Source organism: Rana temporaria, chromosome 13 (assembly GCF_905171775.1).
Source record: "Rana temporaria chromosome 13, aRanTem1.1, whole genome shotgun sequence".
In the NCBI taxonomy this organism is placed as follows: Eukaryota; Metazoa; Chordata; class Amphibia; order Anura; family Ranidae; genus Rana; species Rana temporaria.
In genome coordinates, this window is record NC_053501.1 from 27,889,944 (window position 1) to 27,904,790 (window position 14,847).

General features: G+C 43.1%; 1 protein-coding gene across 1 annotated transcript in view; it reads right to left on the minus strand.

The window, feature by feature from the left end:
* Positions 1 to 2,480: 2,480 nt before the first annotated feature.
* Positions 2,481 to 14,847, minus strand: part of ASPG (asparaginase) — a 102,764-nt gene continuing 90,397 nt past the window's right edge. The window contains exons 14-16 of the mRNA XM_040332878.1: positions 12,797 to 12,896; positions 11,076 to 11,132; positions 2,481 to 3,535 (exon numbers count right to left, since the gene is read on the minus strand). Of these exons, the coding sequence (XP_040188812.1) occupies positions 3,485 to 3,535; positions 11,076 to 11,132; positions 12,797 to 12,896 (208 nt within the window). The 3' untranslated portion in view covers positions 2,481 to 3,484. The remainder of the gene's footprint in view (positions 3,536 to 11,075; positions 11,133 to 12,796; positions 12,897 to 14,847) is intronic.

Below are 14,847 nucleotides of genomic sequence, written 5' to 3' on the forward strand. Positions count from 1 at the left end.
GCTCTTCGTGATATGTCCCAGAAGGGGAGGGAGTTATGGTGGAGAACTTCTGATGGATCACTACAGTGGTCACATGTCAAAAGCAGGCAACCGCTCCTCCCCCTGCCCCCCCCCCCCACTTGCATAACTTACCCTTTAGGCTAATTTATAAGCACATAGGGCCATATTCTGAGAGAAGTTACGATGGAGTATCTCAGGATACTCCATCGTATCTCTCTTTTTTGGCCCGCGTATCTATGCGAGTGATTCTTAGAATCATTTTCGCATAGATACACTTAAGATCCGCCATGTGTAAGTCACTTACACTGTCGGATCTTAAATGTAATTACGCCGCCCGCCGCTAGATGGCATTTACGTGAAGGTCTCATTTGTTTATGCAAATGAGCCTGCTACGCCGATTCCCGAACGATTTCGCGTTGCGTACTCGTCGCTAACGTCGTTTGCGTAAGCGGAAACTTACTCCTGCTATATGAGGAGTAAGTTTCCGCATGTCCCACGTAGGCCATGTTACGGATAGCGTCGGGTCCGCGTCGTGTTTTTCCGTCGGCTACGACGTTTCCCCAAGTCGTTCTTGAATACGCCGAGAACTGGAGCATGTGCACTGGCCTTTTTTAAGCCCGGCGCATGCGCAGTTACTTAGAATCAGGGGCGCGCTTAATTTGAATAGAAGCCGCCCCTTGAAGATACGCGTGGCTACTCCGGGCCATTTACACTCCGCTGCCCCAAACTACGGAGCAAGTGTTTGGGGAATACAGCACTTGCTCCTGTAGTTTGGGGCGGCGAGTGTAAATGCCTTACGCGCTGCCCGCGGACATTTACAGAGAATATGGACCATAGTGTTTACAGTATAGGTTGCATGCATATATGATGGAAGACTTTATTTACCCACCTGATTTATGCCATGCTCAATATTCAGTGCCGTGTCAAGCTTTTTCCATGGTATGCCATGTTGGCAAGAAGACTCATTATTTAGTGTTATTTGCCATTTGGTTTGATCACAGAACGGTTTCTACATGTAATAATTTTCCTATTTTCTTTATCGTACATCACGGGACACAGAGTGAGGCCAATATTCATTATCTACTGGGATGTCCCAGAGCAATAGCCTTGATGGGGTGGAAGACACCCTGCCAAATAGCCAGCAGACCTTATATGGCAGCCCGCAGTATACTGTGGTCGAAAGCCAAATCCTCGGCTGCTCGAACATCCACTTGGTAACATTTTCTGAACGTATGCACTGAAGACCAGGTAGTAGCCTTACAAATCTGAGACACAGATACCTGATGAAAAGCACAGAAGGTTCCTACACCCTTGGTAGAATGAGCTCTCACCCTGAAAAAGAGGAGCTTTAAGTTTTAGGCCGTAGGCCTGAATGACATCCAATGGATGTCTTGAAAGCTGCCTGCCCCTTCTTGGGGTTTTTTGGTAAAAAAGAAAAACAGTCTGATCCTTGGATCTCCGCAGATCTAGACAAACTCTGATTGCTCGCACTACATCCAAGGAGGGCAGTTGTTTCTCTTCCGCTGAATGAGGCTGAGAGGGGGAAAAAAAAGGCAGCAAAACAATGTCCTAATTCAAATTAAAGGCCAACACCACCTTAGGCAAGAAGGGTGGCATAGGTCATAAAACGACCCTGTCGTGGTGATGGATCAAATATGGTTCCCTGCACGAAAGGGCCGTGACAGCAAGACTAATGGAATTTCATTGATAGGCTCAAATGGTTGTTTCTGTAACACAGACTGAACCAGACTGCATAAAGGTTCAGGTCCGTGAATGGGAGGCCTTTGGAAGAATACAGACAGGAGCGATCTGCCCTTTGATTTTACTCAAAGCCAATCTGATTTCTACAGCCGATTATAGAAAAGAGTGGACTCTCCCAATCGCCTATTTCCAAGGATACCATTTTCTGGCTGCGCACCAAGCAATATAGGCTTTCCGTAACCTATAATAGATCTTTCTAGTGACCGTTTTTCTGGCATTTTTACCATAAATATAGGTAAAATTTATTGCGTTTGTTTGCCCTAGAATTTACGTTCGTATTTTTTACTGACCTTTATGGTCATATCACTTGACATAAATACTTGCAACTACCACTATTTTATTCTCTAGGATGTTCGCTTTCAGAAAATATATAATGTTTGCGGGTTTTGTACAATCTTTAGGCCTAAAATTATTTTTTAAACGTGTGCAAAAAACGCAAAAATGGCTCTGGCAGCGAAAGGTTTAACAAAACACTAAGTATCAGGATATCTGTAACTTTATGGGTATTCTTGGAGCAGGTTCAGTATGAACTGTAGATACAACATCACTATTTAAAGCCTCAGTTAGGCAAAGGTGAATATACATAAAAGCAAATAAATGTGTATTTGACATGGACCCAGATATCTAATAAACCAGCTCAATTATAATACTAGACGATATATTTTTAACGTCCCCTTAGTAACAGCACATAAGGTATGTAGACAAGAGTTACTCTGATAAACTTGTTTGACAAAATATTTTATTGCTAAGAACAATACAAATTTAAATTACAGCCATGTCACAAACCTCAATAAAAAGGATGATATTGACAGTCTTTGTAATACTGTTTTAATGCACTGTGCTATGCTGCAGACAATATCAGCCATTATAGTCCTCTCTCAGCAGCAATTCCCCCCTCCCTAACCTGAGACAAATAAAATGTACATTTGTGAACATAAAATACCTCAAATGTGCAAAACATTCTGGCACACCCATAGAGTAGATGACTTACATTAACAAACAGCTCACTTACATGTTAAATATGTGAGGGGGAAAAATACACACATTCAAATAGTCAAGTATGTGCTAACAGTAAGATGATAAACATTAAATAATTATACAGGAGCATTCTCTGCTTCTGAAACTGAAATTCTTACAGGTAAGTAAAGCCCAACTTCAGCCAAACTGTTTTAGAAATGGGGGAAGAGCTATAGCTTTTATCAGGTATTTATTGCTCTGCCTTCCTGTCCTGGTGACAACCATTTCCCCAATTTCTAGTCCTGGTGTCACCAGCACACAAGTCTGAAAAAAATCTCCCCAGTGATGTCACTGACAGTAATAAGAAGAGGTTATTAACTCTTATTAAAACAGCTAAAAGAAGAAAGTTGGAGCTGGGCTTTGAATTTTGTGCTTGTTTAACATTTCAAGTCTGTTTTTATCTCTTACAGCAACAAAATAACAAATCACAAAACACACAAATCACAAGGCCTTGTTTTATCAAAGTTTCTGAAAAAAAAGTCCATGTTTGAACCTTATTATTTGCAACATTAGCCATTTTTTCCAGATGCATAGATAAACGAGGCTTACATCGTTTGAGGGAAGTTCCTCAGGAGAACTCTGGTCCCAATAGATACAGCTCAACAATAACAGATATGGTGTGACATTAGGTTGTCACATCTTGTGCCATTTTGTGCTTGAAAACAATAGTCCGGTGTCCTCAAATCTTCATGCTTGCTGGGTTTATTTAACTGCTTAAATAGCTGTCTTTGTCAACCGAGCTGCCATTGAGAAAAACCTGCAACAGAGAAAATGTGACAACATTGGTAACTGGATAGACAGGCCTGTCTGAATTCCTGCAGAAAAACAAGCACAGATTTCAGCACACCTGTGGTCTTTACCAAACATTCCTTCAGTGTCATAACGCTTGGAGAAAAGCCTTTTGTAGCATTTATATTAACCACTTCATTACTGGGCACTTAAACCCCCTTCGTGCCCAGACCAATTTTCAGCTTTCAGCGCTGACGCATTTTGAATGACAATTGCGCGGTCATACAACACTGTACCCAAATTATATTGATTGGTTTGCGCAAAAGTTATAGCGCCTACAAAATAGGGGATAGATTTATGATTTTTTTTTTTTTTAATTTTGGGACCATTCACATTTATACAGCGATCAGTGCTATAAAAATGCACTAATTACTGTATAAATGTGACTGGCAGTGAAGGGGTTAACACTAGGGGGTTAAATGTATTCCCTGGGTGTGTTCTTACTGTGTGGGGGGAGGGGACTGACTGGGGGAGGTGACCGATGCTGTGTCCCTATGTAAAGGGACACAGATCGGTCTCCTCTCTCCCTGACAGCTTGTGGAGCTCTGTGTTTACACACAGAACTCCACGTCCTGCTGTGTCACCGACGATCGCGGGTGCCTGGCAGACATCGCGCCCGCCGGGCACGTCGTTTCCCCGCTGCGCGCCCCCAGCGGCGCGCACAGGGAACAACAACAGGACGTCCACCCGGCACTTGGGATCCGCGCTATGGACGAAAGACGTCCACAGCGCGGCTCTCAAGTGGTTAAAAAATATATTTTATGAATGTTATTGATTACCAATTTGTCTATGTAATTACTAAACAAGAAAATATTTCTAGCAATATCCAATTTATCTAGAAGGATCCCTAACCGTGAAAAGCTCCTGAAACTCATGTTTCTTTTGAATGTTACTAATAGACCCCATAAACCTAGGTTAGGTGTTACCTTTATACAGTGTTTTTAAAATATTAAAGGCAGATTTTTATTTATTTTTTAAATAACAAACATGTCATACTTGCCTGCTCTGTGCAGTGGTTTTGCACAGAGCAGCCACAATCCTCCTCTTATGACCCCCCTGCCAAGTGCCCCCATTGCCAACGGCAGATTTCTATGGGGGCAACTGAGCTGCTCTTTGTGTCCAGTCACACACAAAGCGTTGCTCTGTCCCGTTCTCTCCTCATTGGCTGTGATTGACAGTAGCTGGATCAAAATGGGGCTCAGGTAAGGGAAACTGGGTATTTAAGGGCTGCTGTACACAGAAGGTCATTTACCTTCATGCATAAAGATTAAAAAACCTTGAGCTTTTACAACCACTTTAAGTAACCTAAGCAGCCCCACTCTTGCCTCGGACCTACCCCCTGCCAACTGGTTAAGGAAGATGGCCTTCCCATCTCAACTGCTGCTTGCAACGTGTCTTTTTGCTGTAAATACAAAGATGGTACTCCTGACAAACGGTGAACCCTTCTTCTGACTAAGGGCTCTTTCACATGGGCGCTCCCACCAGGTCCGCCTGTCAGTTTTCCAGGCAGACCTGATCGGACGCTCCATTCACCTCTATGGAGCGCCGTATATCAGCGGTGACATCCGCCGATATCTGATCCGATCCATGAAATCCAGATGGATGAAAACCCTGTTTTCCATCAGTCTGGAGGATCAGATGGGATGAAATTGTGAAAATGGACAGGCGCTTAATTTTCATCTGATCTCCCATAGAGGAGAGTGGGGCTCCAACAGGTCCTTCTCTGCACAGTGAGCAGCGATGGACCTGTAATCCGCCTGCTCCGTGGAGCGATTCCCCGCTGAGCAAAGTGTTGTCAGTTGAGGGGAAAGCTTGTGTGAAAGGGGCCTAAGGTGTACATCCTGCCTGCAAAACCAGCTGCATAATGAGCAGAAGTCTAATGCGACTGTTAAGTGGCTTTGACAGCTGTGCATGCTTGCTTACATTTATAGCAGGCATGTCAAACTGGTGATTGTTGAGCCTCATGTGGTCCTCAGCTAGTGATTTAAACTGCTGTTCTAAACTTTATGATAAAAGCTACACTTCCTTTTAAAGTGGTTCTAAAGGCTCAAGGTTTTTTACCATCGTGCATTCTATGCATGATGGTAAAAGCCCCCCCCCCAATACTTACAGTACCTGAGCTGCATCGCAATCCAGCGACATGCACAAGAGCCGAGGCTCTCCCTCTTTGGCTGAGACATTGGCTCCTGCTGTTGCCCATCACAGCCAGTGGGCCAATGAGGAGAGGAGGGGACTAGGCCGAGCTGCAAGCTCTGTGTGTGGAATGGAAACTCAGAGCCACGACTCGGGAGCAAGCCTGCTTGGGTGCCCCCAGAGCAAACTTGGCAGGAGAGAGGGGCCAGGAGCATCTGCAGGGGACTCAAGGAGGAGGAGGAACAGGTTTTTTTTTTTTTTATGATTTGCCTTTAATATTGGGTAGCTGAAGAATATTTCATGACCACATTTTTTGGGATAAAACGGAAGTTGCAATTCAAATAATTTTTTAATTATGATTTATTTCTTGCAAATCCCACTATTTTAGGACAGTTGGGTATGTTTTCTGTAGATACCTTCACTGCTCATGAAAGGTAAAGGGTTAAAAGTAGGGTTGTCCCAATAGTAGTATCGGTACTTAATCGGGGCAAATGCTCAGATACTTCACCCTATACCTGGGCAGTCAGGATAATCAGTGCTGTGGAGGAGTTACAAGCATTGATCACCCTGTATAGATTTAAAAGTCTAACAGCCACAGCCGGTCCTCTCTCTCAAACCCCCTGCCGCGGCTTTCAGCAGTGATCGGTGCTTCTCTCCCACACACGATCACCGCTGAATGTCCCCTATCCTCCAGTCCCCATCCGTCCTTCTCCATGTCTCCCTCCATACGTATATCTATCCCCCCTCTCGCCTCCGTGTCCCCCTCCGTGCATCTGTCCCCCTCCATGCTGCTCCGTGTCCCAGTCTGTGCATCTGCCCCCTCTCTTCTACCCCTCCGTGCTGTCGTACCCCTCGATATCTCAGGATGGAGGGCGGAGGTAGGAGCCGGTAAACCCGGCTCCTTCGTTTTCTGAATGGACAGAGTCAGTGTTCACTTGCTCTGTCCATTCATATAACTGAAACATTGTAACCTCCTGTGATTACGATGTCTCAGTTAATGAATGAAGAGCAGCCGCGGTCTTCTCTCCTTTCATTTTCAGTGCAGTGGAGGCTGCTGAGAAAGGGACTGGGGAATCTGTGTCCCTAGTCCCTTTCTCTGTCTCAAAGGGGAGATGTCAGAGGTCTGTTAAGACCCCTGATATCTCACCATAGCCCCCCAACAGGGCTGATAAAAAAAAAATTGCAAGATATATATATATCTTTTAAATATTCATAAAAAAAAAAAAAAAAAAAAAACACACACACACTGCCCCCCCCCCCCCCAAAAAAAGCAGAAAGCATTGCAAAAAAATAAATAATTTCACATGAGATTAGATTAAAAGTATCGGTATTTGGTATCGGCGAGTTTTTGAAAAAAAAGTAGCGGTACTTGTACTCGGTCTTAAAAAAGTGGTATCGGGACAACCCTAGTTAAAAGGATACAGGGTCTGTTTTAAAGATGATCGTGGGGAGTTGTAATGCAACAGTGAAGTTACGCTTAAGGAGTTATAAACCAGAGCTGGATATACATTTTTTGTTGTGATGGGTATCACGGAGGAGAGGCCTGTACACATGGGGCCTTCTGCAAACTGAGATTTTGCCTTTCTACCCATGAAGTTGGTCAATGCTTAAAATTCTGAAAAATGGATGGGTAGGTGTTTAAGGGGATCATGAACTCTGCCGACGCCCCCGAAATGAGTAAAACATCTACATAAAAGGTGACTTGTATGTTTTGGATTACATGTTCTTTTTAAATCTAGTAGTACAATTAATGGATGTTTTAAAGAGAGGGAGGGAAGCTAAGTTATAAGGGTGGAGGCCTGTGATAAGCCTTTTGGAAAGAGGCCTTGATTGTGATGGATTGAATAATAAGGCACAATGGGAGGAAAGAACGCTGAGTGTGAACATCTTGATGAGACATGTCCTAGCAGAGTAGAGGAGACACACCACCCTTAATGAAAGATTATTATTGTGAAAAAGTCTTTGTTTATTAAAATCAGAATGTAACCTGTAATAAGGAAATATAATGGGGAAATCTATACTATAGAATGATTAAGCAGAAACTTGTGGAGTGTTCTTACACATTTCAGATACCGGCAACTTAGAACAGAATGAGTTTAGCTTTTGGCCATAACTAGTTTTGCCAGTAATTTGACATTTCTTTGCATTCAGCTCATGACAAACATCTTGAAGTACCACATACATTTTCTCTCCAAGTTCAGTAGTGATTTCACAGGCAATAATGAAAACAAATTTCTTAACTAAAGGGACACTTTATTCAAGATCACCACCAAACACTGTATATGTTAATTTAGCTGAAGGGCTATGAGGAAGCACAGATCCCATGTGCCGATTTAGCCACAGAAAGGGTTTCCAGTCCCCTTCCCAGCACCCCAAAACGTGTGTGTAATTTTATATATATATACACACACACTTTTAAATAAATGTAAATAATTTTTTTTAAATGTTTTAGTACATTTTACATATTAGGGCTGTGCCGGTCAGGGGGAGAGAAAGAGGTAAGGGAGGTGTTAGAAAAAGGGCCTACTTCTGTACACTGGCGCAGGGAGTGATTAGGATGTGTCAAGGCAGGCACATCCGGCACCCCACCTTGCACACACCCATGTGAGCAGTAAAGGGTGGGAGAATAACAAAGAGCATCACATTGCTTTATTTCACAATGGAAGCAATGTATATATACACCGGTCCCTATTGAAAGATTTACCCTCTCTCCTATGCTATTTCGATTTTTTCCTTGATTTCTGACCCAGTTATGATGGTCACAAGGAAAATACAAGGAGTAAATTTCCCAAACAGGGACACAGACAAGGGTTCAAACTCATCACCACCCTATTCAAAATGTCAAAAGGAAAATCATTTTCAACTTCCCTTAGAGTACAGTATGTGTATTCATAGACCTTTTCTTATATAGAGGTGTATTGGACACTGTCAAACAGTGTGCTAGGGTAGCCTGTACAGTACAACCTATAGCCCCACCCATCTGGTGAGACGCCAATTTTTTTTTTTTAGTAGGCAATAAGGAGTGATCAAGACACATAGGGGATGGGCCTATGCCATGTACAGACTGTACTTCAACATAAGGAATTTATAGCAAATCATAGCAAATCAAAAGTCCTATTCTCTTTACAGTATAGGACGGGTCTTTTGTTCATAGAGCATGAGACGTACCCAAGAAATTAACTTGTGGTTGCTAAGCCACTATATTGTGATCATGCCATCCCCTCTGTTAAATAATATGTATCACAGTGTCTTTGCTATATAAAAGAAGATGCTGACTTCTACTTTATATCAGAGCGTCTCCCAGCACTCACATGACTCCTCAGCTCTCTCCTCTCACCGGCTGATAGCGATAGCGGGAGGGGCGGAGAACTCCTGCTGCCGCCAGCCAGAGAGGAGAGAGAGCCGAGCGGTCACGTGAGCGCCAGGAGACGCTCTGATATAAGTCAGCCTATTATTTTCCAAAATAGCATACAGTACATTATGCGCAAACATTCATTATAAGATTGTTGAAACAGGGATGCAAGTCAGCCTCTTTTTTTATAGAGCAAAGAAACTAGGATACATAATGTTATTTTACAGAGGGGATGCATGATCATAATATAGTTATGATTGTAGCAGGAGGCGAGAGCTGAGGAGTGGACGAAGCTGACAGGAAGGGGAGGGGGGAGAGCAGAGCTGTGGATGACAGAGGCACCTAAACTGACCACGGTGTCAGGGCTCAGTAGCCATGATAAACCGTGGTCAGTTTACAGGGGGAGGGCAGAACAAGGCAAGATCAGCCAGGTATTTTAGGTTATATATAGGGGGGCAAAATTACACTGTACAAGCACCGTACTGCATAACATGCTTTAAGGGAACAGGATCCCTTAAAAAAAAAAAAAACTTCTAAGGACAGGTAACAGATCAGATCTTGTTGATTGTCAATACTTTTCCCTCCATAATATTTTCAAGGAACGGAGGTTCCGTGTCTGAAACCTGAACAGGATTAAGGGAAGAGAGGATGTGTAGCATTTCTGGCCTCTGGAAATGGACTGTTCTAGATGTGCCAAGAGTTTTCAGATATAGTGCCTGAGAAATCTGCTTTTGTCAAATAGGCCATATAGTGCGTGCCTCAGAGTGGTTTGTGTTTCCTGTGGGCCATCTGCAAAATGCATGCTATTCAGCCCTTTTGTCCAAGCTCCTTTATTCTTGTGATTCATCATTACTAAGTAGGTACTAAGGATTCACCAATACAGAGCAATTTTAAGAGTACTCGTAAAAATGTTTCCGATACCAAAACTTTGCGGTGCAATTTGCGTCAATACAAAATGAATAGGCGCAAATCACACAGCAAAGAATAACGTGATTTTAACCGGAATGTGGTGCGATTTTCCCCACCACTGCTGTGTATAGAAAGGGAAGTGCTATCTAGTGGGCAGTTTATTACAAATGTATCTGGTCAAATGCAAAACCTGCATAGGTATCCCAGTCTCACCGATGGCAAATCATAGCCGATGGAGGAGATGTAGAGGCCATCCACCACTTCAGCCCTACAATCACAGGGGTCCTAGAACTTCTCCTCCAGAGGCCTTAGTCAGAAGGGCAATGCATGCAAAAGCAAAACCAAAGAAATTCCCAGCTCAACTTACCAACCAGCCTGCAACCAACTGAATTATCCTGTCTAACAGCAGGCCTTAAAAACAGGGGTCTAGTTTTCGCACATTTGCAAATACATGTGTGAGCTACAGAGCCCAGTCAAGGCACCCCAGTATTTTCTGTAGTCCTAGCTCTAAATTTTGAGAGCCCTCACAGTGGAAGTACATGCATTGGCTTTAGATACACTTTTAAAGTAGAGTGGAATTAAGCAGCATGCAGATCCATTCTGAGTAGTTTATGGCTTCTGATAACCCTCTGCTCACAGCATGTGTGAAATAAAGAACTAGAGCCAAAGTAAAATGGCTGAAAGCCAAACACTGACAATCAACTTGTGCACATGATCAATGGGTTTTCATTATGTGACAAAGCACTTTTGCCAAAACAATGCTTGGTCATGTAACCTGCTCCTTGCTCATTAGTATTATCAAAAATGCTATGCCCACCCTATCGAACTCATACTATTTTACTATCACTCATTTATGATAGTAATAGCACATCTTCAACTTTGTTTTGTTCATAGAAGCACTTGATTTGTAGGCAAGGAATAGTGTGCAAACTTTTTAAAATTTATTGAACTCTGTGCCCTAATGTCAATAGACAGACTGCTACACCGGGGCTGAGCTGTTTGTAAGAATGAGATTGAAGGGGTTAACAGCTGCAATGGAAATCATGCTGTGATTTTTGCACCATGCAGTTATATTGATTATATATGCAGAATAGTCTTAACACAAGCAACTCACCTGTGCTCGCTTCTGGTTAAAAAATTCCATGACTTCTTCATTCCCCACAGCCTCTGCCTACAAAGAAAATACATAATTAGACAAGATGGCATCAGATTACCGGGAGCACAAGGATTGAGTTAATGTCTTGCAACCCCAATTGAATAATAGAAAAATATCAGATGTTTAAACTGAGAATGTACCATTTTAAGAACGAAAAATAAGATAATTGTGAAATTGATGGTAGCAACATCTCAAAAAAGTTGCAAAAGGGACGTGTAGCATCAACTCTTCTTTTAACACTCTGTAAACCTCTGAATTGAAAAGATCATTTGCTGGAGTTTTGGGAGAGGAGTGTTGTTCAGTGGCGGTGCGTCCATTAAGCGCGCACGGGCACTGCACCTCTGACTAACGGATAAATTCATGCATTGCATGAATCTATCCATGTCCGCCGCCGTCACCATCTAGTCAGGCATCCGACCCAGTTTCGAACGCCGGGTGCCTGAATTACAGCGGCGGAGGACCCCTTTCACACCGAAGAGTTTTTCAGGCGGTACAGCGCTAAAAATGGCGCTGCTATACCGCCTGAAAAACTCGTGCCCAGCAACCTCAATGTGAAAGCAGCATCTTTTGGAGCGGTATGTATACCGCTCCTTCCCATTTAAAACAATGGGAAACCGCAGGCGCATTGCGGGCGTTATTAACCCTTTATCAGCCACTAGCGGGGGTTAATAATGTTATTTTTAGCAGCGCTATACCGCCACCGCGGCTCCCGCCCCGGTGTGAAAGGGGCCTTACCGACCATGATTAGTGACCTCCCTGTAATTTTCTTGTACTGTATGAGTGGGGGATGGGACATATCGCCTCACGTTCTGTGTTGGAGACCACATAAGTGAAAAGCAGAATCATCTCAACAGGAACATAGAAATCAATTGAACTGACAAATTTAAACCTGTATTACACTATTTAAAGCTAGTCCTGGTAATCGCACACAAATTAAATTGTCACCGCTATTTATTGTGGCAGTTTATTGTGGTTGTTACAGCAACTGCAGCCTCTCCATCTTCCCCAGTAATAGCGAGCGGGCATCTTTTCCGGGTGAAAATAATGTGGCCGTGTGGGGCTCTGCCTGCCCGGCCACGTCATTCATTCACAGTCCTCTGCGAATGGCAAAGTACACAGTACCGACAGCCTTTGTGGCTGTCCTAGCCCTCCAGCTTCAATTAACTACCATGGCGATGTTGAACGCTCTGGTAGTACATTGTCTTTTCCTGCAAGTCCGTACGAGCAGACAGACACACTACAGGTGCCATGCAGGACTCCTGCAGACTTCTCAATCTGCTGATGGTGGGTAAAATGCTTTCTAGGCAAGTAAAAAAAGATAATAAATGTACATTTTTTTTTTACCTGCAAAGAGATGTGTATTTGTTTTCTTTTTTTTAAAAGGTGTACTTATCCTTTAAATGAAACCATGACTTAATAGTTAACAGGGTCAAGGCTAAAACCTAAAAGAAAAAAAAAACACCCCCCCTTACTGTAAACAGTGGTGGCACTATCCAACAAATTTGTACTTTCAGCTTCAGCACAAAATTCCTTTGACGTCGCGTTCAAAGATCTAGTGAAAGCTTGGCTTACGATTGGCCAGGCTGACCTTGATTAACACACCCGATCCCTAATAGCAAACCTCCACCTCTCCCCGTATCTCAGTCACTCCAAGCCATTACATCACTGCAGTAACTCACCACTTGGTAAGGTGTTTGTCCATCATAACCAGCTTGATCCATGTCAACTCCAGCCAGCTCCCAGGCAGTCAGTCCGTCCACATCCCCAATGGCAGACAAGCTGTAAAAGAAAATCAGAGACATATACTGCATCAAATGGAAGGTGTTAAAGTACAAGTCATGGGAGAGGATTTACTAAAACTGGAGAGTGCAATATCTGGCGCACCTCTGTATATAGAAACCAATCAGCTTCTATGTTTTATTGTCTGAGCTTAAATGAATAAGCTGAAGTTAGAACCCGATTGGCTACCATGCACAGCTGCACCAGATTTTGCACTCTCCTGTTTCTGTATATCAACTCCCATGGTATTATGGCACTGCCACTTCAAAGTGCACAAAGCCAATTTCAACAAGTTTCTACTTTTAATACTCTGAAGCTGTCAAAACAAACAAAAAAACAGAAACAGCATTGCTTAAAATATGGGATGATGCTCTCGAGGCCGCAGACAAGGGAGAATCTTGTCTTCTTGTTTTGTTGGACCTAAGCGCAGCTTTTGACACGGTAGACCACAAACTTATTACTGACTCGGCTAGCTGAAGTAGCCAGAGTCGCGGAATGTGACTTATCCTGGTTCTCCTCCTTTTTGGAAAACCGATCACAAATAGTGAAATTGGGACCTTTCACTTCTGAAAAACGCACGGTGTCATGCGGAGTCCCTTAAGGATCCCCTCTGTCGACGGTGCTGTTCAATATCTATCTTCGCCCTCTCTTTGAAATCATCAGTAGCCAAAAGTTACTTTACCACTCTTATGCAAATGACACACAATTGTACTTTCGCATCTGCAACAAAAAGGATCATCATCTCGGTCTAGAGAAATGCCTCTCTGATAGAAAACTGGACGACGAAGAGTTATCTTAAACTCAACGGTTCGAAAACAGAACTTCTTCTGTTTCACGCCAATCGAAAGAATCAACTTGCAACAACCTGGACACCTCCGCCCATTCTGGGCAAAATCATCACCCCTAGCACCAAAGTCAAAAGTCTTGGAGTCATCTTCGACACCTACATGACAATGGATGCACAAATAGGGTCAGTAGTCAGCGGATCACACCATCTGCTGCGCCTACTACGCAGACTTATTCCATTTATTCCTAAAGAAGACATAGCAGTTGTGGTGAGAAAAATTATCAACTCCAGACTGGACTATGCAAATGCCCTTTACCTTGGACTCCGAAAGTACTAAATCACTCGCCTGCAAGTCGTTCAGAATACGGCTGCTCGACTTGTGACTGGGAAAAAAACATGGGAATCAATCTCACCTTCACTGAGAGCCCTTCATTGGTTACCAGTAAAAGACAGAATCACTTTCAAAGAACTCTGTCTGACGCATAAGTGTATTCTGGGAAATGCCCCCCAATATCTATGCGAAAAACTAAAAACCCACAACCCCAATCGCGTTCTGCGATCCACCAACCAAAATCTACTCCAAATACCCAAAGTCAGATACAAGTCCAAAGGAGAAAGAAGATTTGCGGTCCAAGGGCCTAGACTATGGAACGCTTTACCAACCTCCATTCGGTTGGAGGAGAACCACTTGGCCTTTAGGAAAAAGATCAAAACCCATCTCTTTTGAGTTCAAAGGAGAAATGGACAAACGAGCGCCCAGAGGCGATTCAGTTCGCATGTGCAGCGCTATATACGTTTTTCACTCACTCACAGTAGCTGTCTGCTAACAACGCTTCCTTGTAAAGAATGGAACAGCGTGCCAGTAGGTGCCACCATTTGTGATACAACATTTTGTATATGTGCACACCATTCTAAGTTTGAAAGCATTGTGCTTTTCCCATATTTATTGGCAAATTTAGAAATGGAAGTGGTACACTACTATATGTACTGTGTAAGATTCACTTTAAGCTAGCCACTTCATTAGATGAAGTTCACCTGTCAGTAAAAATCACACAAGTGTATTTTCAGCCCTATTTAACACACCAAGCTAGAAAAAGACTTCTTTATATATTCCCCCAAAGGAGGTAAAATGGAAAGCGACTGCAGAAGAGAAGTGTATAGTGT